Source organism: Manis javanica, chromosome 2 (genome assembly GCF_040802235.1).
Source record: "Manis javanica isolate MJ-LG chromosome 2, MJ_LKY, whole genome shotgun sequence".
Classification (NCBI taxonomy): Eukaryota; Metazoa; Chordata; class Mammalia; order Pholidota; family Manidae; genus Manis; species Manis javanica.
The window spans coordinates 93415906-93441590 of NC_133157.1; the positions used below are offsets into that span (position 1 = coordinate 93415906).

Consider the following 25685-nt stretch of genomic DNA (forward strand, 5'->3'; position numbering starts at 1 on the left):
ATTGAATGCACTGGACATGGACCAGAGAAATATGATTGCCCCCTTGGGAGAAGCCTTCATTGTGACCATGACCCTGTGGACAGGGTGCCTTCTGCAGCGTGGCCTAGACAACCCCCAGCCACACGTGCACTGTTTGGTGTCATGCTGCCTGTCACCCAGTCTGGTCTGTGCCTCTGTCCCTTCGCTCTGCAGGCGTCCCAGAGGAATCATCTCCACCCCAGTGATCAGGACTTTTGGAAGAGGCGGGAGGTACTACGGCAGAGGCTGTAAGAGCCAGGGCACAATTCAGGTAACAGGCCCCCCACGGCCTCAGCTTCCCACTGGGCCCCGGCACCTATGACCAGACAGAAGGGTGCATGATGCTTGCCAGAGGGCAACACCTCACTCCCTCAGTGGTGTCAGTAGGATTCAGTGGAGAGGAACTCTGGGCTGCTAATGGTGTTTGTATTATAAAACATTATTTAGGTAAATAGCATTTAGGGTTAGAAAGAAAATCGTGACTTTAAATGTGTGGACAGTCCATCTTTTTCTCCTCCTTGATCATCTTGACTAGCTCTTCCCTCAGAGGAACGGCCTGTGAGGAAACCAAGTGGCATGCTTTCACCATGGGCACTGAGGGTCTGCTTGTCAGGTTTTAGGTGTAGGATTTGTTGATGCCATGGGGACTAATCCATTCATTCACCGGTGATTGCAGAACCATCATTTTTTTTTGCTCATATACAGGGGTATTTTTGTAAGCTGCTTCCTCCATCTGGGGCCCTTGAGGAAAGGTGAGGGGGACCAGCTCCTGCAGCTCACCTCTCCACCCCTGCTGCTGGGCCTTTGGTTGCTCTCTTTGCAGCTTCCTGTTTCGGGTGTTGTCGGGTTCAGCAGACCTGCGAGAGCCACTGCTCTTAGTCTCTCTGTTTCTGTAGTGAGAAAGGCGTTCCGAGACTACAGTCTGGGCACTGACGGCTACTTGAGCACCACTGGGTCAGTGCTGTATCTAGTGCTCTGTGGACAGACACAGAAGCCCTGTTTCATCATACATAGGCAGAAACACTGCATATGGCTTTTCATTGATTTTTTTTAAAGATAAAAATCCTCATGAATTCCCACTGTTTCCAATTCAAGGTGAGGACTTTAGGGCTTTTCTCTGATCTCTTTTCCTCACAGCTGGGTGTCCTTTCTACTGCACCGAGTCCCCGCTTCTGGGCTTTCCCTGTGGACAGAGCTAGAGGAGAAGGGTGTGCATGTGTGTGCATATGTATGTGTATGGCTGCTTTATTTTTTAGTTTTTTAGTGAAATATCTTGAGAGTTTATATTGACTCTTCCAGTTCAAATTTAGGCCTTAGGGAATCTGATGTGGCCTTATGTTTATGTGCCTGTCCTTCACCCTGAGATTCTTGCTGAGAGCCTGGGGAGTGGGGGTGGCGGTGGGGGGGGCGGTTGGAGGTGGAAGGTGCTGACTGGCCACGTGCTGATTGTGCTCCCAGCGACGCCACAGCATCAGTAAGAACAGCTTTGCCCTCCCCACGTGTGTTCACTGCTGGTGCAGGAGGCCCTGGCACACATCGAGGTCCCTCGTTAGGAGCCTGTGTCCAGTGTGGAGCCTCTGGGGAGGCTGAGGCCACGCCCACTGAGGAAGTGCTTTGCTCTCCTGATGAGTGGGGTCCTGGTTCAGCCTCTTTCTTTGATTCAATCATTCTCCTTCCCCCCCACCCCTGTTTGTTTGCTGTGTTTCTTCTTTGTTGTTGGAGTGACATTTCTATCCATTTTGAATTCTTCCCGAAGGTTCTCACCTCACTTCCTGGCCTTTCTTGGTTTGACCAGCGCTGCCCTTACACGTCCTGTGCCAGCAGCCGCTGCGGAGTCAAGGAAGCAGTCTTAGGCTTTCAGATGTGCCGTGGGAGTGCCCCCTTCCCAGGTTCTCTCCATGGCACTGTGTGTGGCTGCGCCCCGCGCACAGGCTGAGGGTGAAGGGCAGCTCGCCCCCCAGAGGCTCTGGAGGCTGTCGCGCAGGGCCTGGCGAGGGTGTGTGTGCGTGGGGCGGCGCCAGTGGCTGAGGCGCACGGAAGAATTGGCCGTGGAGAGAGGGAACGTCTATTTACAAACGTGTGAGCGGCTTCCTTCTCAGCCCTCTTGGGTGGCCCTTGCACAAGCCATGCCCCAGAGAATGGCTGTGGGGAGGCCCCTGGATGCAGGCTGTGCGGTAGATATCCGTGAGGGCCGCCTGGCACCCCGACCATACTGCAGTGGTGTGGGTTCAGCCCAGAGTGGATTGCTCCCGAAGAGTGAGGGCTTGGAGGCTTGAAGTATGTACTGGAAATCTCCAGTGTTACTTTTCTCCTGTTTCTTGGCCCTCCTGAATTTTTATATTTTTCTTAAGGTTCCAAGAAAATGACAGTAGTGTTGACTTTGGGGAAAGAGTACATTAGTGTTTTTGAGCTCTAGGGTTGAATGTTAAAATGGTAAGAGGGGGTGGGAATGGAGCGCAGGGTATGGGACCACTGGAGTTCTGGCTTGTCCTTACAGTGCCATGGCAGGCACCTCAACCTGGCTCTGGGTTGAGTAGCCTTTATTTTTACCCAGGCAGCACCCGATTCTCCAAGTCAGGAGGACTAAAGTGGTTGGGTCACTGCTGCCCTATGCCAGTGGGAAGGGCCTGGAGCCTGCAGGTTGGGACAGCTTACACAGACCTCAGTTTTCTCTTCTGAAAAAAGAACCATTGGAAGGCAGAGGCCAGCAGTGAGTCAGGGCCTGAGAGCAGCTCCCTGCCTTGGCAATGTACCCACAGGGGACATGGGCTTTGGGTGGAGACATCCTTGATTTTCACAGCTGAGGCTGCAAGTGCTACTGGCTTCTAACAGGCAGAGGCCAGTGGTGCTGACCACCATCTAGGTCACAGAAACGGCCCCTTGGCAGAATCAGTGTGCCTCAGGGTCATGGTCTAAGATTGCAGGCAACTGAAAGATCTCAGGCTGTCTTCACGGTTCCTTACAGAGACCTTGTCTTTCAGGAAATGTGCTCAATCAGTCTCAAAGTTCCCCTTTTCAAGATAATTATTTTTATATCTGTTGAAGGAGGACACCTATTCAGAAGAGACAAACCATAAACACACAAGGCTATTACCACTGTAGACTTGTTTCTCCTTGAGTTTGCCCAGACCTGACTTTGATTTGCTTCATTTCTCCATTTCCCAGCAGAAATAGGCATGGTGCTGCCCCTTACAGACAGGTGTACAACTCTGCAGCTATGGGGGTCTAAACTTTCAGTGGGTTTAGTGAGGGGCACTGTTACTTCAGTGACTTGGTGCAATCCAAAAGAATGGGATAGAGCTCTGGGGTGGAGACCTGCCTTACTGTCAGCACATTACCTGCAGAGAGGCTGAGGGCAGGGTCCACAGAAGAGCCATGACAGGAGAGGCTCTGCAAGCTGAAGGCCAGTCAGAAGCAAAGACAGTGTTGTATAGTTCAGGGCACCAAGAAGTAGATGAGAGGATAGAGCACTGAGGGTTAGAGTGTAGACTGTGCAGACCCTGAGGAACATGGAATGTGGAGCATGTACAGACTCTAGGGGTCTGCGGCACATAACAGGGTGCATGGAGTAGAGTGCACACATGCTGAGGCACACAGCCATGCGTTCTCTTTGGGTCAGTCTGCTGCAATGTCACAGCCTCAGCATGTCCCGTTCCCTGCTGTTTTTACAAGCTGCCTTATCACTGCTGCCCTTCGTCTTGACAGGGCAAGCCTCCTTATGCTGCTTCAGCAGAGGAAGTGGCCAAAGAACTGAAGTCAAGATCTGGGGAGTCCAAGTCGTCTGCTGTATCTTCAGATGGGTCCCTAGCTGAAAATGGAGCGGTGGCTGAGAAGCCGGCCGCGCAGATGAATGGGAGCACGGGCGATGCCAGGGCGCCCAGCCACTTGGAAAGTGCCTTGAGCAATGACTCTAAGACGTGCAATACAAATCCTCACTTCAGTGCACTAAGTACAGACAGCGCCTGCCGTAGAGCTGATGCCCTGGAGGCGGCTGTCTTAAAGAAAGAAGAGTAAACTTATTTTTTATAGAGGGTGAAGGATGCTGGGAGGGTCAGGATTCAGGAATATCTGGAGAGAAAGAGAGCCTACAGTTATGTACATTTTTTCCTTTCCGTAAGAGAAAAATGAGGACTTTGGAAATTCGGATCCCTCTTTGCTATCAGAGATTTAAACAACACATTTTTAGTTTTAACCAGTTGTAGTCAAAATGCTACAGTAAAACAAAAAGAGAGAAAGAAAATGAAGAGCATTTGACTCCCACACTTAAAATGAAGTACACACAAAGTTTAAACTGGTTATGACAAAAGCCTATAGTTGTGTTTCTTGAACTACAAAGAAAACAAATTTTGGCAGTCTTTAAGTATATATAGCTTTAAAATATCATTTTTTAGCATTTGGCACCATATGTATGCCATTATCTTTGATTTTGCATTACTGTTCACAAAGCTTTGTCTAAGGCTTTGATTTTATGATTATGGAAGAAACACAGCACACCACATTCTTTCTTACTTAACTCTCATCACTGTTGATGTGGTTCTTTTGTGTTAAAAAAAAAGTACAACTCAAAAGTAAAAAATTAGAGTAATATTGCCGTTCTGCTGATTTTAAATATACAGTACATCATACATACTTTACAAGCAAGTTAAATGGAGATAAAGTTGAAATCATAGAAGATGCAAATGACCTTTCAAAATCAACACAATGTGTTCTGAAACCTTCAGTGACTTAATGCCATGCATCTGTGATCAGTGACTACGTGGTTTTGAATCGGACGTAGACCATTAGTGCTCCTACTTGAGCTAACCTCTGCATGGTTCATAATTTTAAAGTGTGTGGTTAATATTATGCATGTTATTGTCCTTTCTCCCATTCTTACCAGTACGTGCCCATTTGCAAAACAAAAATGCTAATAATCAGTAATAGTCCTATAAAATGTTAACTCTGTTTAGTCATTGACTGATCTTGCTCTAACCTTAAAATTTTGTGATTATTGACCTCTGTTGCATTTATTCTAAAATCCCCCAAAATTATCTAGCTGTTTCAAATACCAACATTACCCTGGTGTACTCACTGCTGTATGCATTATTGTTCTTTGTTGCTGTTTTATGCCTTCATATTAGCAAAAATATGAAATTCTGTGGAAAAAAAAATCCCTTTAATCTTAAAAAAAAAAAACAAAAAAAACAAACCCCCCTTCTGTAGCAGGAAACAAATTGCTTGTTCTTGAGAACTTTCCCATCAAGAATTTAGTAGAAGCAGGTATACTTATATCATTTTGATGTTTTTGTTGTTTCCAAACAATGTACTTTGAAATCAGAATCACTTCTTATTCGTTTTCATATAATTCTCCTGATGCTCTTCATCACACATTAGTGATCAGAAATGAGATGTAATTCCCCAAACCCTGCCCGCAAGACCTGAGTAGGATCTTACTGTAAGTTGAAGGGAGTTTTGCCCTGACTCATGGATTGTGCAAGAATGAACTGCTGTTGGTTTGACTGATTGTAGGTGGGTTGTGGTGTGGTGTATCTGAAGGCTATTGAATGCAACTTACAATGCTTAATAAAAATCTTTATTCTTTTAGTATAAAGTATGGTGTGGCTTTCAAATTCCTTGTAAAGACATACATTTTACTGAGGTTTAATTCAGATTGAAGCAGTTACTGAAGAACTTAGCCAGAATTTAGGAATATTTTGCCCTAAGTAATTCCGCATTACCTGCTCTAAAGAGATACATACATGGTTAAAATTATGCCGATGCCTCAGTTTCATAGTTACAAAGACATTCTGTTGGAGCCGGCTTAGAAATAGATTTTTAAAAGCCCAGGGCGAAATAAATTTGATTTTGATTAAACCATCTTTTTTTATTAACTAGATTCATACTTCATTCCAAGTCCTTCAGTTTTTACCTAATGCCCTTTTTTGTCTAGGGTCACACTTGCTTTTAGATGTGCGTCTCCTTAGGTTCCTCTGGGGTGTTTAGCGCAACGTCCTTGAGCACGATCGCGCGAGGTGAGGGGGTGGGGACACAACAAGGCTCACCCCCGACAGGGCCCGTGGCCCTGAGTCAGGGGTCACCATCACGTGCACCTGGGGGACTCCCTGCGCCCCCCTCCCCACCCCCCCGTTGTGGGCTCGAGTTCCGGGCGGGCGTGCCTCGCGGGGCTGCGACCCACACGACACGTCCGTAGGCCTCCTTACCTCGGGGGCGGGGCAGGTCACCGCTGGAGGGGAAGATGCGACGCCTGTACCCGGGTCAGAGGTGGAAGCGGGCGGGTCCGGCTGCGCGCTTCCTGCCTGTGCGTCGGGGCGGTGCCTGCGCCGAGGGACGGCTGTCGCTCTTCCTGCCCATGCGCCGAGGGAACTGCCTCGCGCTTCCTGCCCAGGCGCAGGGGCGGGGCAGTGCGTGGGGTGGGAGGTACCCGTGCCAAGGGGCGGGCTGCACCCTTCCAGCCTGCGCGCGGGGGCGGAGCTGTGAGCTGGCGGGGCGAGGCCCGCGCGGAGGGGCGGGCCCTTTGCACTCCCACTACCCTCTCCCTCCCAGCCCACGATGCTGCGCGTGCGGCTGCCGCCCTCCGGCCCTGAATTCGCGGGGCGGTGTCAACACCTCGTGTATCGACGCCCGGGGCTTCCTCGCACGGTCAGCACTTAAGTTGACCAGTTCGGGAACCCTATCTTACAGCCGCATACGCACGCTTCCGGGGACCGGCGGTGCTGCGCCTCAGCAAGACCGGAGCCCTTCGCTCCTCGGTCGGCCCCGGTACCGACTCCGCCCCCAGCTCTGGTCCCTATCAAGGCCACAGGGCCTGCCCAGGGCCCCAACTCTGGGGCTCAGCCCCGACTATGAACAGGAACCACCCAGATCCACCTCCGCCCCGGACTGCAGGGCGCGGGCCCAGTACGGTCAGCCTGGGCTTCTGGGGTTGCGGGAGATGGGTCTGTCCCCTCCCCAGGGGCCTCGTCAGTGAGGGGAGAGCTGCGGGCCCGGGTCCCCAGGCCCAAGGGGTCCCCGCCCGGTAGCAGCCCCGTAGCCTGGGCAGGAGAGGACGGAGCAAGAGGACACGCTAGCCGCGTGTGTGCCTGGGACGGCCTCGAGGCCAGCGGCTGGGAGGGAGCCAAGGTTCCCCGGGAAACTGCGCGTCCGCGACATAGGTGAGAGGTGGCAGGGGTGCGGCCCGAGCTGGGCACAGACCTAGTGCCAACCCGCCTTGCCGTTTCTTTTTAACAAATAGGTTTTTTTATGTTTCAAAAGTAATTATGTGTATTGTAGTAACTTTAAAAATACAGTTAGGCAAAAAAGGAAAAGAGAAGTAATTCTTCCATCCTGAGACACCTGTTGTTAATATTTGGTCTTTATTTTTACTTTTTCTATGAAACATATAGGGTTTTTTTTTTTTTTTGCTATGCCACATAAGATGTTTTGGGTCTTTAACAGTATAATCAAGTCGTCCACACGTATTCTATAACGTTTTTCCCCACCTAGCAGCATGTTCGGCGTTTCTCCTGGCCTTGGGTGTTCTGCTGTGTCCCCAGGGCTCCACAGGCTGGCTGCACCATGGTCTGCCTGCCTGCCTGTGTGGCTGGGCACCCACCACCACTGGTAGAGGTCTGCATCAGGCATTGCTCTAGGCCCCAAGGCTCAGAGTGCATCAAGGACCCTGTCTTCATAGCATTTACATTTGGGAAGGGGGAGTGGGGGAGGTGGGGGGGGAATGGAGTGCAGTACACACCCAGGGAAGTGGCCTAGGATCACCTAAGTATGGACAGTCCCATCTGGAATGAACCCATCTGAGCAACAATACCTGTGGCCTCTCCAGCAGGTGGGGGGCTGATTACAGGGCTGAAGGTCTTAGCCTCATCTGGTATTTGACGAAGTAACCACAAGTGGGCCCTAGATATGTGCCCCCAAGCCCATGCACCTGGAAAGAAAGATTACAGGTGTCCTGCTTAGAGGGCTTCCTTAATCTCCATCAGTCCCTCCAGCCACCTTTTGGTCACTTGCTGGAGGGGTTGGCACTGTTCTTGCTGATGAGACAGCTGTGAGCAGAACAGAGATCTCCGTGTGCTGTGGCACTTCACTCAAGCGGGGAAAGGACAGTCACGTGAAAATGCACACAAAAGAATCTGCATGAGAATGTAGTGGTGAAGGAAAATGCAGAGGTGAGGCAGAGTTTCCACGGGTAGGGGAAGAGGAAGCTGTCAGGCAGTCTCTCTGAGGAAAGAGTGAGGCTGATAGGAATTACTCAGGCAGAGCATGGCTCCCATTAGGGCAGGTGCCTGGGATGGCCTTGGCCCACTGTGCCAGTAGTCAGCAGCAGCCCATGAACCAAACCGCTGGAGGTCCCTGAAGCACACCTACCCAGACCTCATCCCACCACGCCCACTCCTGGCATTCGTGCATGTCCATCTTTGCAGACCTGACTGACCCACTGTGAGCTATTGGAGGGTCACCCTGGCCCTGTTTGCCTATTTTGGTGTTTTATTAACAGCACCCTTTTGTATAGTAAATTATACGTGGGGGGCTTTTGTCTACAAACTCACTGCTTCCAAATATCATAGGACTATCCTAGAGATAATTAACAAGAAGGGCACACTTTCATACATATCAGAAAAACCCAGAAGGCTTCCAAAGTTCCCATGGGCCACTATTCATTTCATTTGGTTCTGGATCAGATCAGCTTGTTCTAGGTACCTGAAGAAGGGCTTCCTCTTACAACTCTCTCTGCATTCACCAGATAGATTCATCTGTTAAAAAAGCACTAAACCAAACTTGAACTAGCGTCTCCTTTCTGACATTGCCCACCCCCGAGACAGTTATTAGTTGCCTGTCTCTTGCTCTGGCATATTAGCAACTTGGAGGTAGGAATGTGACTTTCTCACTGCTGTAAAATCTTCACTAATAAATAGTGCTGGAAAAACTGGATATACCATACTATATGCAAAAGAATTCAGTTGTACCCTTAGTTCACATCACATACAAAAATTAGTTCAAAATGGATCAAAGACCTGAACTTAAAACTAAAGCTATAAAATTCCTATAAGGAAGCATAGGACAAATCTTCATGACCTTGGATTTGTCAGTTTCTTGGATATGACATCAAATGTGCAGGCAATAACAGAAAAAATAGATGAATTAAACTTTACCAAAATTAAAAACTTCTGTGCACCAAAGGACATGATCTGTCAACAGAGAAAATGATTTGCAAATCATGTATCTGATAAGGGATTAATACCAGGAAGAGAGAACTTCTGCAACTCAACAGCAACAAAAACAAATAAAATTTGAGGAAAGTACTCTAACGGACATTTCTCCAAAGAAAATATATACTAAAAAAACAAAGCAAATAAACATATAGACTCTTAAACAAGAACAGACTGGTGACTGCCATAGCAGGATGGGAGAAACCAATGAAGGGGATAAAGAGGTACATACACACAAAAAGAAGATAGATGACCAATAAGCATATGAAAAGATGCTTATTACTAATCATTAGGAAAATACAAATTGAAACGACAATGATCATGAAGTTTTGCCAGTAGGAAACTGGAATTTTGTTGGAACTATACATTGAGAAATCAACAAAATAAAAAGTTACTTAAAAAAAAAAACCCATAATGAGATACCACTTTACACCCATTCAGATAGCTGTAATTAAAAAACAAAAAATAATAACAAAATAAAAAGACTCTTCAAAAACCAGAAAATAATACATGTTGACAAGGATGTGGAGAAGTCAGAACCCTGGGCTCTATTGACTGAATCTGTGCAGTGCTGTGGAAAACAATATGGTGGTTCCTCAAAAAGTTAAAAATAGAAATACCGTATGATTCAGCAATTCCACTTCTACACAGATACAACTGAAAGCAGGGCCTTAAACAGATATTTGTATACACGTTTACAGCAGAATAATTCACACTATAGTCAAAATGTGGGAACAACTCAACTGTCCCCCAGTAATGAATGGACACACCAGATGTCACTCCACACCGTGGAGTATCACTCAGGCTTAAAGGGAAGAATATCCTGACACAGTTAAAATGTAGATGAACCTTGAGAACATCATGCTCAGTGAACTGTCATTAAAGGACAAATCCTGTGACTCCACTTCTCCGAGGTCCCCAGAGGAGTCGTGTTCGCAGAGACAGAAGGTAGATTGCGGGGCAGGGGCTGGAGAGCGAAGAGGGAATGGGGGTTAGTGTATAATGGGGACAGAGATTCACTTAGGAAAGATGAGAAAGTTCTGGAGAGGACGGCGGGGGGCTAAACAGTGTGAGTGTCCTTGGTGTGTCCACAGAGCTGCACACTTAAAAGCGGCTAAGGTGGTGAACGTTATGCAGCATACGTCACAACTTAGAAAGCTCTGCTTTCTAAATTGTGTACTAGCATTCAGTAGACTTTGTTGGATGAGAGAATAAACATGCCCTGAACATACTGTTTTAACACCGAGTAATAAGGTGAATAAACAGGCTTCAGCCTGAGGTGCAGCAGGGCAGGGGACAGCACATGGGGCTGCTCAGGATGGAGTCATGGTGTCTCAGACTGGGGTGCTGCACAAAGGGGCCACTGCCCTTCCCCTGAGCCCTTCCCTAAGCGACCTGTGCTCTCCCTGCCCCACCTTGCCTGTCTGGGTTTCTGTTCCCAGGCCACCGGAGGGTGCTGGCCTCTCCCTTTCCCACCCTGCTCAGTTCCCAGGGCACTGTGGCGCCAGGTCACAGTCCCCTCTACCCCAGTACAGCTGCACAGACTTAGGATCACCCTGTGCTCCCGGCTACAACACTGCTGGGCACACAGCAGGTGCTCAATGCACATCTAAGGCGAGTGAGAGGTAGGGTAGGAAAAAAGACAGTCTTCCTGATGGGGTGGATAGACAACAGGGAACAGAGGCAGAGTTTGGGACCCACGTGGAGCTTAGTCCCCAGGAAGGGCTCTGAATAACAGGAAAGTATCTCAGTGGGCACTTCCACAAGCAGGTGGGCCTGCTGCAGAGCAGGGGTGGTGGGACAGTGTGACGAGGGGTGTCTGCATGGTCAGCAGTGAATGACATGGGTGCTCAGGGCACCTTGGTGGCTGTGTGAGGCATAGGCTCATGCCCTCAGACATGGGGTCCTGGATTGCTCCTCCTTTCATCAGCTAGCCGACCTCCAAGAGGCATTTATCTTCTCTGAGCTTCAGTTTTCTGGAAACTATGGTACCTACCTATGCACCTACCTCTAAAGTGGCAGCAATATCCGGAGGTGTCTGGCTGTGGTTCGCCAAGTGTGCCACCTGGGGAGCACATGACAAATGGTGGGTAACTACTACCATTATTTGTAAACAAGGGAGTGGGAGTGCCAAGAGATGAGGACGGCCCCAGACACTATAGGGCCTCCAGAAGCTTCTAGCTTCAGTGGCCCACAAGGATGGGCTGCTGGTTGCACCGTGGGCACTGCTATAGGCAAGTAACAGCAGGGCCTGGTGATGCTTTGGGTCCCTGGTGGCCTTGGACTGCAGGCTGAGCACTGTTTATCTGCACTAATTCATACCACAGTGTTACTAGTGGACAGTACTTAATAGTTACTCCCTTCCCAGAGCCATCCAGGATATCCCTGGGAGGGACTCAGAGGGCAGGGTGACAGCTGGAATTCCAGTAGGACGGCCTTCTCTTACAGAGCTCCAGATCGCCACAGCTCACCACAGTGTGGGGGGAGAGGTATCCCCTTCCTCTCCTCCAGCTTGTACTCCCGGTTAAGGCCCTGGCCTGGGCACCACCAGGCTGTGGTCAAGGGTCACTCGCTAGGGGCGGGTGGCCGGCCAGGCCAGGGCAGATTTTGACTCAACAATGGGAGAGGGCCTCAACTGAGCTGACTGCAAGTGGGGCAAATAACCCCAAGAGGCTGCAGGCTGAGCACCGACAGTGGAAGATGCTGCTGTGAGGTGGTCTGGCCTCCTGCCCATCTGGAATTCTGTGCTGCGGTGGCCAGCACCTCCCAGCACCACAGGACGGTGTGAGGGGTCTCATGCAGGCTCCTTACACCATGTCAGGAGCCCGCCTGCTCTGGCACCCTAACACCCAGGATGCCCAAAGGAGGCAGCATTTGGGAGGGGGCAGGGCAGGGCCTGCTATGGAGGCTGCCAGGACACATCCTGCCCGGCCGCCCCTTCCACCCACACCACAGACTCTGACTAGCCAGGAGAGGCTGCAGGGCCCAGGGCAAAGCTGCAGCGCCTCTGGGTATGCCTGACCTGTAGCCACCAGTGGGTGGGGACACAGACAGGAGGCCTGGGGCCTGCTGTTCCCCCTACCACCTCAGGTCACCCAGGCCTGGGGCTTGAACCAGGCTTCTGGGGCAGCTCAAATTCCAAATAATTACTCTCTTTACACAGCTGATCCATGGTGGGCTCCTGGGTTGGGTGAATTCTGTCCTCTGAGAGGTCAGCACCAGGGAAATCTGTGGGTCGTGTGAGCGAGCCCCTGTCCCAGCCAGGAATGAGGGGGAAGGGAAGTTGTATTCCAGCCAGAAATTCAGTTTGAGAGGACAGGAGAGAAGGGGGAGGAAGAAGAACAGGAGGACCCCCCTGGCTGCCCCCTGTCCACTGCCCAGTGAGAAGAAAGAGCCAAGCAGTTGCTCCTCCACCTTTCTCAATGAGGAAAGACATCCTATGGGGCTCATCCACCCCCAGGAGGTGTGCCAGGCCTGCCTACTCCTGTACCCCGGCCCAGCTTCTCTAGTGGGGTCCTTGACCCACCTTGTCCTGCTGCGGGGTACCCAGGCCCCTCTTCTATCCTGCAGGGTTCCCCGCCCACCTCCCTTAAGTCCGCAGGCCCACTCTGTGCCCCGGCGGGGTCCCCAGACCTCCTCCCCCAACCCCCTCCCGTTCCTCCGCAGGCTCCCAGGTCCACCCTGTGCCCCAGCAGGTCCCCAGCCTGCCTTGTTCTCTGGCAGAGTCCCCAAGCCCGCCTTGTGCCACAGTGGGGTCTCCAGGCCCACCCTGTCCCAGCGCGGGGTTCCCAGGCCCGTGCTGTCCCCTAGCACGTCCCTGGCCCGCCTTCTCCCTGAGGTCCCCAGGCCCACCTTGTTCCCCAGCGGAGTCCCCGGGCCCGATCTGGCCCCTGGCGGGATCCGCAGACCCACCTTAGGCCCCGGCGGGTCCCCGGCCCGCCTTCTCTCCGCGGTCCCGGCCCGCCTTCCCGCGGCGGAGCGGCGGCCCAGGCCGGCGGGCGGAGGCGGCGCCACCCGGGGCGCTGACGTAGAGGCCGCTCGGCGGCCGGGGGTCCCTTCGGTGGGGCCGCGGCTCCCCGCCCGCCGCCCCCGCGCGTCCATTCCCTTTTGTGTCCCGCGCGCGGCCCGGCCCCGCGCACACTCGCGCCCTGCGCCCCGCGGGCCGGCGGGCGGCTCCCGGCGCGGCCCTGCTCCGCGCGCCCCGCTTTGTGTGGACGCGCCGGCCGGGTGCGCGCGGGCTATCGTGCGCCCCCGGCCCCGACTCCGGCCCGGCCCGCGCGGCCCCCGCCCGGCCCGGCCCGGTCCGCCCGCCGACCCGGAGCGCAGCGCGGGCCGAGGGCGGGCGGGCGGCGCGCGAACATGGCGACGGTGCCCGTGTACTGCGTCTGCCGGCTCCCCTACGACGTTACCCGCTTCATGATCGAGTGCGACGCCTGCAAGGACTGGTTTCACGGCAGGTGAGCGCGCAGCCCGCCGCCCGGCCCGGCGCGGGCCGCGCCCTTTTGTGCCCGGGGCGGGGGCCGGGGGCGCCCTCGCGGCCGCGACGCACAAAGCGGCCCGGGCGGCGGCGGCCGGGAAGTTGGGCCGGGCCGCGCGGGGCCGCCTGACAGCGGGGCGCGGAGGCCGGCTCGGAGGCCCAGGCCGGCGCCCGCCGCCTCCCCCGCGAAGTTGCAGGAACTTTCCCCGCGCGGGCCTGGGAGACGGGGTGGCGGCCGGCTCGCCCACCCTGCGCCCAGTCCGGGACTGGGGGCTCGGTCCGGGCGCGCGACCCTCCTGCCGCCGCGGCTCCCTGCCGCCGGCCTGCGCGGCCCGGGCGGCGGTGGGTGACAGCACAGTGTCTGTGTGGGTGGGGGGTGTTGTTTGCTGCCTCCTCCCTGACCGTCACGTTTCCCTATTCCCCTCCTCTCCCTTCCAGACAGGACGCCCCGCTCAGGCTCTGAGAAAGATGGGGTGGGGGAGGTAAAGCTTGGCCCTTGCCTGTGGCCCTGGCCTGGCTCCGTGCCTACTTTTAAAAAGCCGAGGCCCCCTCCTACCCAGAAGTAATGCGGGAGGAGGAAGAGGAGGCACTACTGGTGCCCAAACTGCTCCAACAGGTTCTTCGGTGTTTGGGCCTCGTCAGGGGCTGGCCAGGACTGCGTGCCCTGTGCCTTCAGAGGTTCCAGTCTTAAACCTGCCTGGAGCAGCGCTGGGGGCAACAGAGGGCATGTGGTAGTGGGTGGTCCCTGACACCTGCCCCACTACCTAGGGGGAACCTCCCCCTCTGAGCTGGTTTAAGGGTGGATGGGCCAGTACCCCATGAATGGGGGCTGTGGTGTGTAATCCCACCAGTTCACATGTGGGAGCCAGGCAGCCAGATGTGATGGGCCACTCTGGCTGGTCAGTGAGGCCAGAATCCCAGCTCAGTGCCTGTGACTGGGACCCCAGGGAGGAGGCACAGGAGCACTCTCTGAAAGCTCTGGGCCTCTCTGCCTGCCTTCCCATGGCAGTCCCGGGCTATGGAAACACCCCCTACCCCTGCCCCCAGCAAAGCCTGGGGTGTGAGCATGGCTCTGCCCAGAACAGAGCTGCTATGCACACCCACCTATTGGCATCCCCTCAAAGTTCATGGCCAGACCAAGGGTGAGAGCTGCCATCTGATCCTTCATGACTCCTCAGTTCCAGAGATGCTGAAAGCTGGCCCTGAATGCCCTGAAAGTGGAGGGCCCCCCATACCCAGGCCTTCAGAGCTCCCTTGGAGCCCAGGCTGGGGGTATTGTGATGGCCTGGAGGACCTTCTTAGGCTGTCTAGGGCCCTGTCCACCCAGATGGGAAGGCAAAGCCAGTTCTGAGCTAGACTTTGAGATGGGGTGTGGGCAGCGGAGAGAGGTTGGGGGCTGGCCTAAAGATCAGGCATTTGCTGGATTGGCCCGGCCAGAGCTGAGGAGAAGGGCACACCCTGACCTTAAAGGGGATGTTTTCAGGAGGCCTTATCTCCTTAGGTCTTATTTCTCATCTGAGGCCTTTGATTTGACCCATTATGGGCACACATTCTTTGCACCTATGTGCAGTGGACCTGAGGTCTGAAAGGGCCTGTATTTTCCCCTTCCTTGGGGTCCAGCATCTCTGCATCTCATCAGGAGTCCCTTTTGGAAGTGAGTGCTGAGACTGAGTGCCTCCAGGGTGCCCAAGCACCCCACCATGGCATGGCTCAGGGCGAGGGCTGTGACCAGGGAGAGCAGGTAAGAGGTGGGGACCTCCGTGGTGAGGTGTGTGCAGCCCTCACAGCTCTGAGCAATCCCTTGCGCCTCTGCGCATGGCCCTTCTCCGTCCCAGGGAGGTGTGTGACATGACCCATTTGTTTCCCGATTTCCATATATTCCTGGGTGACGAGTGCTCTTTCAAGACTGGCACACCTGTACTCTGGATTGCTTTAAAGTTTACTTTGTAACTGTTAGTTTTGAGAGAATTTTAGACTTACAGAAGTTACAAAAATGGTAGTTTCTCTTTATCTGCCCCTTGCCTTCCCTGAAGTTAACACTTTACCGAATCAGGCTTCCAGCCTAGAAACTGAGGCAGAAATGCTGGGCACTAATGTCAGCATCAGCTCCCGGCCCAGCCGTCCTGTGCTGGTCTCCTCTCTTCCAGCCCTCATACTGCATGTATTCCATCTCCCTACTCCTCTGAAAGTTTCTTTGAGAAGGAACCAGTGATCAGTCCCTGAAATAAGACATGGGGGGAATCGGGGATTGTGCTTCTGGGAACAAACCCAACTGTTAAGGTAACACAGGCCCCACGTTCCTCCAGCGTGCTCCATCTGGGGCACTGGCACGGGGAGGTCCCTGGGGTCATCCACACTAGTAGTGGCCAAACGTTTGCTGGGAGGACTCTGGCAGTGTTGCCAGCTGAGAATGTGGATGTAGCAGACCCATTGTAGGGCAGGGCCTGTCCCCATGTGGTTCTCCAGGCAGGAAGCCCTTGAGGCTCTAGCCCCTCCCCATGCTCCCCTCTGTTGGACTGGGCTGGGAGGGGTCAGCCAGGAAGGCAGGAGCCAGTGGCTATGGCTGGTCACTTCTGACTGGGACGTCCAGCCAGCCCTCACTGGCACCGACTGCAGGGTCATCTGGGAATCGGCCTTGGCTACGAAGGAATAGCTCTTGTCACCAGTTGCCTTCCGAGCTGTCTTGTCTGTGTGTTTGGTTTGGAATGTGGCACCCTGTGGGTGGTGGGGACCTTCGTCCCCAGTTTGGGTGCCACGGAACCACCTGGCCAAGCACCGCATGGCTTCTTAAGCTTGGTCTCTCACCAGACTCTATGTGCCCCTCCACCCCTGCCTGTGGCAAGGCATGTGGCCGCCGAGGACCAGGGGCATCTCGCCTGTTACCACCCCCATGTGAAGTGTCTCCATCTCTGGGCAACAGGAATGGCCCTATGACGCTTCGGATGTCCTAGGACTCCTGCTCTCAGTCATCTGTCTTATGGAACTTGAAGGGGTCTTGGAGGTGCACTCAGTATAACCGATTTCAGAGTTGGAAAGTTAAAGGTGTTGTGCATTTCATTTGCTCCTCAATAAATATTTATGGGGTATGTTCTGTGTGGGGTGCAGTGCTGGCTGGGGTTCCTGGGGTAACAAGCCCTTGCCACTTATAGGGCTTCTACTTTGGGGGCCAGGCTTGTGGGTAGAGAGTCCCCTGCCAGCCTGGGGAGTCCTGTCTGAGGGGAGCAGGGAGAAGGGCCCACATGGGGGACGGCCTGAGGGTGTGGCCAGGAGGTGGAGCCATTCTGGGAGCTCTGAGCTGACAGCTGTCAGAAGGAACTGAGGATTTGACAGGGTCCCTCTGGCTGCCATGGGGACCTTTGGGGAAGAGCCATGTCCAGGGGAGAGACATGTGGACATGTGGGGGCTCTGGCATGGACCCCCTGATTCCATCTGAGCCTGGTCTGCGCTCCTTGCCAGGCCCATCTCGGTGCCTGGGCCTCTGTGAGCTCTTGCTGTGTCCCTCACCCAACCCAGCCTTAAGCTTCCTGGGACAGAACCATGTCTGGGGGTCCTTGGCCCCCACAGGTACCAGGGACACAGAGTGGGGCTCATGGCTGCCCTGTTGGCCAGCACAGTGTGTGCTCTTGAAGGGCAGGGTGGGCCACCAGGGCTCCAGGTTCAAGGTTGTGATCTGGGTGTGACCTGGGCAATCAGAGCCAACAATCAAATATTTGAGCCCAAGATCCCTAAATGCCAGGGGAGGGCTGTTCATGTGGAGATGGGCTGAGGGGTGTTTGGTGTGTTTAGAAACAATGATTAACATTTTAAAAGAGGGATTCTCAATGTGTTTGTTTAAGAAGCTCCAGAGCAGGGGGCTTCAGGAGGTCAGTTCAGAGGTCCCTGTTCATCCATACTTTCCAAATGGGTTGAGTTTTGAAATGGATGACTTGGGAGTCAGACTCATCGAAATCTCCAAAATGTTTGCTTTTATTGAAAATATTTGGCTGGGAGCATGCTTGGTTTGAGCGTCTGCACTGTGGCCCATGTTTGTAGCCACTTGGGCTCAGGTGTGGCTGCAGATGGCTTGAGATGGGGCAGAGGTTTGGGAAGCTTGGCGTGGAACCTGCCACCCCTGGGCATCTCTCTTCTGGGGCCATCCCCTTGCTGTGTGCTCATGGCACCTTATTCCAAAAGAATGACGAAATTCAGCCAGAAAATAATGATCCCATGATGAAATAATGCTGGAAGAATCTAACTCCTAAAATCTCAGGTATGGCTAGAGCACCTCCACCAGTTGGCTTCGGGATGACAGAGCAAGTCGTAGTGCTGCAGGGCTGGCCTCTGTGGTGTCAGGTTGAGCTCATGGTCGTCTTCTGCATTGGGCCCACAGTGACCTGGGTGGTAGGGCAGACAGGCCACCTTGTCCTTCCACATCCAGCAGAGAGGGGAGTCTTGCCTCTTCACTTGCAGCAGGTGGCTGCACCTCGGCTGTCGTGCAGGGGTGGAGGTGGCAGTCAACTTAAGTTACTCTGGCTTAAGGGCTTGAACAAATACCAGGTGCTGACAACCTATTCCTGTCCATGGTTTTGCAAATGCAATGTGGATGGACACGTCTTGTGGCAGGAGGGCCACATCTGGTGCCAGGTTGGGAAGCTGGTCTCTGCTGCACTCTCAAGGTCTTGGGTGCGTCCTGTGCTTCCTGCCTAGAGTGGCGTCTCCACCGCTGCTCCTTTCCTCTCCCTCTCCCTTCATCTTCATACCTGCCTGCCTTCGTGATGGGTGACCCACACTGAGTCTCTGGAATGGGTCTTGGCCCTGTGCTTTTTAGGTATTGGGTCTGTTCCCTTGCTCCTGAGTGCTGGGTCTTCGGTGGAAAACATAGTTAGAATTCAGCCAGTGACTGGCTTTGACCTCAGAGCCTAATAACTGAAGGTCTGTGGTGTCTGTCCAGGTGAATGGAGAACCAGACTCAATCTTTTTTTAAAAAATTGGGATGAAATTCACATACCATGAGATTAGCCATTTTAAAGTGCACAGTTTATGGCATTTATTGCATTCAAAATGTACAGCCATCACCTCCATCTGGTACCCAAAGATTTCCATCCCCCCAAAGAAAATCCCAAATCCATTAAACATCTGCCCATCCCCACCCCAGCCCTGGACAACCATCCGTTTCTGTCTGTATGGGTTTATCCATTCTGGTTATTTCATAGAAATGGCATCATAAAATACGTAACTTTTTGTATCTGGCTTCTTTCACCAGCATAATGCTTTTCAGGTTCATCCACGTGTGGCATGTGTCAGAAGTTCATGGGTTATTGTGGGGCTGAATACTCCTCCCTTGGATGGAGGTGCCGACAGTTTATACACTCATCTGTTGACGGACATTTAGGTTGTTTCCACCTATGGCTATTATCTAGTGCTGCTATGAACACTCATGTACAGATATTTGTTTGAAGACCTGTTTTCAATTCTTTTGGGAATTGCTGGGTCATATGGGTATTCTATGTTTAACTTTTTGAGTAAGCAACCAGCTGCTTTCCACAGTGGTTGCACCATTACAGTCCCATCACCAGCCTGGGAGCAATCTGATTTCTCCTTATCCTCGCTAGCACTTGTTATTTTCCATTTAAAATTATAGGCATCCTAGCAGGTGTGAGGTGGGATCTCATGGTTTGATTTGTATTTCTCGAATAGCTGATGATGTTGAGTGTGTTTTCATGTGCTTGTTTCTATTTGTATGTCTTCTTTGGAGAGCTATCTGTTGAAACGCTTTGCCCACTTTTAAATTGGGCTGTCTTTTTATTGTGGAATTGTAAAAATTCTTACTATATTCTTGATAATTGTTAGATACATAATTTGCAAATACTTTCCCATTCTGTGGGTTATCTTTTCACTTTTGTGATAATGTCCATCAATGCACAAAAGTTTTAATTTTGATGAAGTCCAGTTTATCTTTTTTTCTGTTGCTTGTGCTTTTGGTGTCATATCTAAGAATCCATTGCCAAATCCAAGGTCATGAATATTTATCCCTTTGATTTCTTCTGAGAGTGTTATAAGTTTGAGCTTTTATGTTTAGTTTTTTATTCATTTTCAGTTAATTTTTGTATATGATTGAGGTAGGGATCCAACTTAATTCTTTGCATGTGGTTGTCCAGTTCTCCCAGCACCATTTGTTGAAAAGACTATTCTTTCCTTATAGAGAGTCTTGGTAGCCTTGTTGAAAATCATTTGACCATATACATGAGGATTTATTTCTGGACTCTGTTCCATTCCATTCTTCCATGTGTCTGTCCTTATGCCAGTTACCACACTGCGTGGGTAACTGTAACCCTATAGTAAGTTTTGAAATCAGGTAGTGTGAGACCTGCAACTTTGTTCTTTTATAACATATTGTTTCAGTTTTATGGAGCTCCTTGCAATTCCACATGTATTTGAGGCTTGGCATCTCCAGTTCTGCAAAAAGGGCTGGAATTTTGAGGGACTGCTATAATCGTAGACCTCTTTGGGTAGTGTTGACATTTTAGCAATGTTAAACTGATCCATGAACATGATGTCTTCCATTTATTTAGACTCAGGTCTTTGATTTCTTTCAGCAACATGTTGTAGTTTTCAGTGTATGGGTCTTTCGTCCCTTGGTTAAGTTTATTCCCAGGTATTTTTTTCCTTTGGATGCAGTTGTAAGTGGGATTGTTTTTGTGATTTCCTTCTTGGATTGTTCATTGCTGGTTCACTGCTATTCATCCTTTAAAAAAAAATCGTTTTTGCACATGTGGTGACTGAAGTTCCAGAAGCAGACACATGGTGTGCAGGTGTTCATGTGTGTGCTGGAGTGTGCACACCAGCAGATGCTGTGCACCAGGGTGGGCCTGCATGCCTGGGGGAGGGCACTGCTTTCCTTTTTAACCATAAGTGTCCTTTGAGTCTTGCCACTGCCACATCCTGGCCTTGGCACTTTCCATACACATGTGTGTGGCCCCTTCTGGTATTGTGTGGAGTCCACATGGGGGTGTCTATCTCCTTCACCGTCCTCTTTGAGGAAGCTGAGGTTGGGCTGGTCAGGCTCACCCGCCTACCACCCTGAGGCTGTGGCAGTGGTGGGCAGGTCTGATCAGGAGGGGAGCAGACCCAGGTTTGGGAGATCAGCTCGCTGAAGTCTACACAACAACGTGGGCTGGGATGGCAGTGTGTGTCTGTCCCGTCGCTTCCTCCACCACTATCTCTTCATTGATGAGAGGGATGGGGGGAGGTGCCCAGGGTCCAGGCAGGCAGGTCTGGGGACATGAATTTGAGGATGGGCTGCACTGGTACCTGGGCTGAGAGGGCATGTGGAGTGAAAGGGCCCTTGGGACAGTAGCCCAGGCTGCTGACTGACCTGCAAGCTCTGTGCTGGGTGGGCTGCGTCCCCAAGAAGCTTTGGGCATAGTCTCCAGCCATGCATGCCTGGGGCTGGGTCCCTGAAGCAGGGTGCCTGTTTACTGCTTCACAGGAGGTTCAGGGTGACTCCCATCCCTTCTTGTGCCCAACACAATGTGAGTGTCTGGATGGGCCTTGACAAGTGCCCTGGGGCTAGGTCTGAACCCACCCGACTCCCCCCGGGACAGCCAGGCTCTGCTGGGGGCTCCACCCAGCAGTGGCAGGCAAGTCCAGACCTCATGCAGCTAGCCTAGCAATGCGAACTCTTAAACCTGAAGCTGTTGTAACTCTGAGGCTTGGCCCCCATTTGCTGTCCCCTGAGAGGCCCCATTGAGGTGGAGGATGGGTGTAAATCTTGGGGATGCCAGGCTGAGCAGGAACAGCAGTGGGAAAGTGCTTCCTGGGGCATGAGCTCATACCAGAGGGGCCCAGGCCTAATCTCACCACCTTCCTGGGCTGATCAGCCATTAGCTGGACAGATGACACAGATTTCCCCATTTCTCTGCAGGAGACAATGGGGCCTGAGGTGCTGGTGCCACAGGACACTTGGTATCCTGGAAGAATCGAGAAACTGCAGCCTGGCCCAGACCACCTCCCTGACGAATGAGGCTGGGGAGGGCCATTCTGGGGCATCCTATGAGGCCCCAGACCCTGTGAGGAGGGACCCTGCAGCCCTGCATTGGAGCAGGCGGTGGACTCTCACCAGGCAGCTCCCATTGAAGTTTGCAGAGCTGAAGGGTTAGTTGCCAATTGTTCTTGTGGAGTCTCCTTCCTGGAAGTCTGCCAGCTTTGGCTAATCTCTCCCGAGCTGTTTTGGGGTTTCTGCTCGTAAAAAAGGACACTCTGGGAGGTGAGGGGATTTCCTGCTGCTTCCTTGTGCCCAGCTCAGACACATTCTGGCTGCTCTCCCTTCAGGCTCTGGACCCGGGTTTGCTCAGGTGAGTGTGGCTGGGAGCAGGCCAGTGGCCTCCTGGACACCTGCTGAGAGAAGCAGTGGGCTGTGCCCAGGCCTGGGATCTCCCGGTCCCCATCTCCACTGCAGCTGCAGTGAATGGGCAGGCAGCTGTGTCCTGATTGTACTTGCAGACTGTGTTCATGCTTGAGGCCTTGGTGGTCAGGAATCCTGCATCTCCTAAGGGCCTGGTATTGCATACAGGCTGTGATAGGAGTTGGGGTGGCCCCTTGCCTGGCAGGTGGAGAGCCATCAGTCCATCAGTCAGCCCTTGGGGGCTCTGAGGAAGGCACAAGGTGCCAAGGTGACACAAGGCAGCACACACTGGCTACCATCATGGCTGGGGCAGCAGGATGGTGGCTGGAGGCGACCCAGAGTGCCTGGTGTGGGAGGGGAGATGCTGGGGAGGCTCCCAGGCTGTAGGTGGGTGTGGGATCTCCTGCTCATTCCCAGTGTGGTAGCGTCTGGACTGCTGCAATGTTCCCCAGTTTCCACCCCATTTACCCAGTTTTCTCAGAGGGCTGGGGCCATGGGGCGGGGCGGTGGCCAGACAGAGCAGGATGGAAAGGAGACCAGGTGGGGCTGCAGGGCCCTGGTTGGAGAGGAGCTGCTGGGGGAGGGATGGGGCCCTGGGGAGGAACAGGGGTCCTGGGTAGAGGGGTGGGGGCCCTGGGTGGAGGGGGTGCCGCGGGGAGAGGGATGTGGGAGCCCTGGGGAGGGAGAGGCCCCTGGGCGGAAGGCTGTACTGGGGATTGTTTAGTGCCCCGACTCCACCTGTCCTTGGAATGGTGCAGTCTGCCGGGTATTGCTTCTGCCTCAGTCACACCCTAGCTGGAGGTGGAAGTGTTAGGTGCTATTTGGCCTGAGGCTCCCCCTGTGCTGTGGCATCGTGGTGACCCTTGATCCAGTCTGGGTGCTGTGTAGCTGGCCACAGTCTGGTCCAGGTGCTGCCTGTGGGCCTCCCCAGTGACTCCTGCCAGCAGCCTGGGCTCCTGTCCACCTTGCAGGCATTAGGCCCTTCCCTAGACGTGGAGGCGGGTGCAGGAATAGTCCACCCTGGGTGGACTGGCCACTGGATGTAGCTGGGAGTCATGAGGCAGTGGGGTGATTTCAAGGCCCTGCCTGGACTCAGCTGCAGCTAGGTGTGGGACGAGGGCTTGGAGGACCTTCACCTGGCCTCCCGCCTCCAGGACAGCTACAGGCGCTGTCTGACTGACCTCCGTGGCTGGGCTAGCCTGTGTCCTCAGCCCGGCTCTGCTGCATGGCTGTGTCCCCTCCTGGCCTTGCCATACCTCCCCAATTCCCACAACCAACCCCCGATTCTGGAAGCTCTGTGGGCCTGAAGGCAATGCCTATGGTGACCTCTGCACTCAGGTCACCTGGGATGGGGTGCGGGAGATGTCCTGGGGCAGGCAGCCTTGACGCTGTTTCCTTCCCATCTCTGTAGGGCACATGGCCTTCCTTTCTCTCCCTCCCTTGCACTGATGACTCACTGGCCCTGAAGGTGGGGGTTGTGGGGATAGAAGAACTGACCCCGTCCCGTGGACATCCTTGCATCCAGCCTTGGAATCAAGGCTGGATTAAAACTGGAGAAGGAGACAGACTGATTTGGGTTCCGTTTGAGAAAAAGCTTTCAAATAGTTGAACCTGGCCCTAAACTGAACACACCTGGGAAAACCGCATTGTGTTAGCTGTGGTTGGTAGCCTGCGTGCTGGGCGCTGGGCGCGGGCGGGGGCTGTGCTGAGCTCCAGCCATGCCCTTCTATCCTGGCTGCCCCCCAGTTGTGATACAATGGTGCCTCCGGGCATGGTGGTCCACCCAGGTGAGGCAACTCCGCTTTTGCAGACCATCCTTGCCTTTATCAAGGAAAAGGGAGCTTCTGCCCCTGTCTTCCGTTTATTTGTGGTGGTGAGGATCAATTGCACTTGTTCATTTAAAAATGGCTAATTGAATGAATTTACAGATGGAACACTAGCACATGGTTTAAAAATGAAGAGTAAGAACGCATAGTGAAAGCTAGTCTCCCCAGAACCAGCTTCATCCACCTGCTTAGGAAGAGCTCCAGAGAGAGTTCCGTTTACACAACACTGTCACACGCACACAGGCTCAGGGTGCAGGTCTCATGCTCACTCTGTGCCTCGTGGGCTGTCATGAGGATCCTCCAGGTGTGCCCTGTCTCTGGCCCCTGGCTGGTGTTGAGCTTGCTCCTCTTGAACTGCTGCCACTTTGTACAGGGAAAAACCTGGTGCCCATGTCACATACTGGGGCCCAGGAGCACAGGTTGCACATGTTGCAGGGCAAAAGGGGCTGGGTCCAAGGGTGCATACAGCATTTCAAGGGTTAAAATCACTCCACAGGTTGTACAGATTTCCCTACACACTGGGCACCACATTTTCGCAACCTTCCGATCTTCGTCAGTTCCAGCTGGAAGGCAAAAAGTGGCGTCCTGGTATAGTTCCAGTGCGCAGTGATGTGACCGTGGTACCGTCGCAGGCGTCTGGTCATTGCTCTCCCCCACCACCCCCCTGCGGTCGTAGGACTTTCTAAGTGGCCCAGATGCTTCCTAATGAAGGCAGAGAAGAGGGCTGAGCATGCCTCTGATGGAGGGGGCTTCCACACTCCCCCTCCTGCCCCAGCTGCTCTGAGCCCCAGCTCCTCGGCTGCAGAGGTCTAGAGCTCATCGGCTTGCTGGATGTCTCCTCCCCTCCTTTTGAGTCCTGGTGTGAGGTGGGCCTTATTTGCTCCTTGCCCAGCACCCCTGCCAATTCCCCCTCTGCTGTGAACTTCTAATTTCAGGCTTGTTTTGGGTTTGGGGAAGGCTGGCAGACATGGTAGCCTGTGCATGTCCCCAGCACACCTGGTGGTCACCTAAGGCAGCCGCTTCACTCCTTGGCCCCTGGTTGCCTGGTGGTGTCTTGGACCCCTTCGTGTGTTGTGCCTTTTTGAGGAGCCACGTCTCCCTAGTGCGCATGCTCTATCTGGGGCTCTTGCACCCTGGAGCCACACAGCCCCCTGAGACAGTGCTGACCTCAGCAGTCCCCTGTGGTCGCTGCCACAGGGCTACAGGGCGCTCCTGCCTGGCCCTGATCAGAGGGGCTGCCTCTTAGAGTCACTTTGCTGTTCCCCTTCAGTGTTTGGTAGATCTGGAACTTCATTGTCTTGTTCGATTTTGAACTATTCTTTGGAAAAGAGAGATGTGATCAGACCTATCTTTTGAGCATCATCTCCGCAGGCACCGCAGCCCGATGGCTCTGACCCCCACACCACTGGAGCAGCTGGCCAGGCTCACACGAGAACAGACGCTCCATGCCGGTTGGTCTCCTGCAGACCCGAGTGTGCCTCTGAGGGGCCGGAGCTCTCCCCCCGGGCTTTGTTCTCGGGGAAGGCCTCCAAGTCTCCAGCAGCGAACTCAGTGCAGGGAGCCCTGGCCTCCTGTGGCTGTGAGTGAGGATGGGCCTGCTCCGGGATACCTCGCCGTGTGGCCCGGCTGGGGGCTCTGGGGCAGGAGGAGGCCTGGTGTCTGCCCCAGGCCACTCTGCTGGGGCCCCTGCTCCCGCTGGCCATCCACCTGCTCTGCAGGGCCTGCCAGCTCCTGAGGCACCAGGCCTGCTCCCTGTCAGAACCTGAGGGCAGAAGAGCTGG

At 53.5% G+C, this 25685-nt stretch overlaps 2 protein-coding genes and 1 long non-coding RNA gene across 8 annotated transcripts in view; 2 read left to right on the forward strand and 1 right to left on the reverse strand.

The window, feature by feature from the left end:
• FAM120A (family with sequence similarity 120 member A) overlaps positions 1–5608 on the forward strand; it is a 134373-nt gene extending 128765 nt beyond the window's left edge. For all 4 annotated transcript variants that reach the window (XM_036991171.2, XM_036991172.2, XM_036991173.2 and 1 more), the window contains 2 exons: positions 193–289; positions 3724–5608. In XM_036991171.2, coding sequence (XP_036847066.1) covers positions 193–289; positions 3724–4032 — 406 coding nt within the window. In that variant the 3' untranslated portion in view covers positions 4033–5608. The remainder of the gene's footprint in view (positions 1–192; positions 290–3723) is intronic.
• A 959-nt stretch (positions 5609–6567) lies between these two features.
• Positions 6568–16046, reverse strand: LOC140847754 (uncharacterized). Its single transcript, XR_012127876.1, has 3 exons — positions 13628–16046; positions 11227–11283; positions 6568–10185 (listed from the first exon to the last, which is right to left on the reverse strand). It is a non-coding gene; the product is annotated as an uncharacterized lncRNA (long non-coding RNA).
• The window catches only part of PHF2 (PHD finger protein 2), a 76293-nt gene continuing 63967 nt past the window's right edge, over positions 13360–25685 (forward strand). Inside the window, exons 1-2 of one of the 3 annotated variants that reach the window (XM_036991178.2) lie at positions 13550–13675; positions 21599–21828. Coding sequence is in view for 2 of the 3 variants with exons in the window: in XM_036991177.2 (XP_036847072.1) it covers positions 13578–13675 (98 nt within the window). In the remaining variant the exon portion in view is untranslated. Of the gene's footprint in view, positions 13676–21598; positions 21829–25685 lie in introns of all 3 variants that reach the window. The other 2 variants (XM_036991177.2, XM_036991175.2) reach the window with 2 other exon arrangements.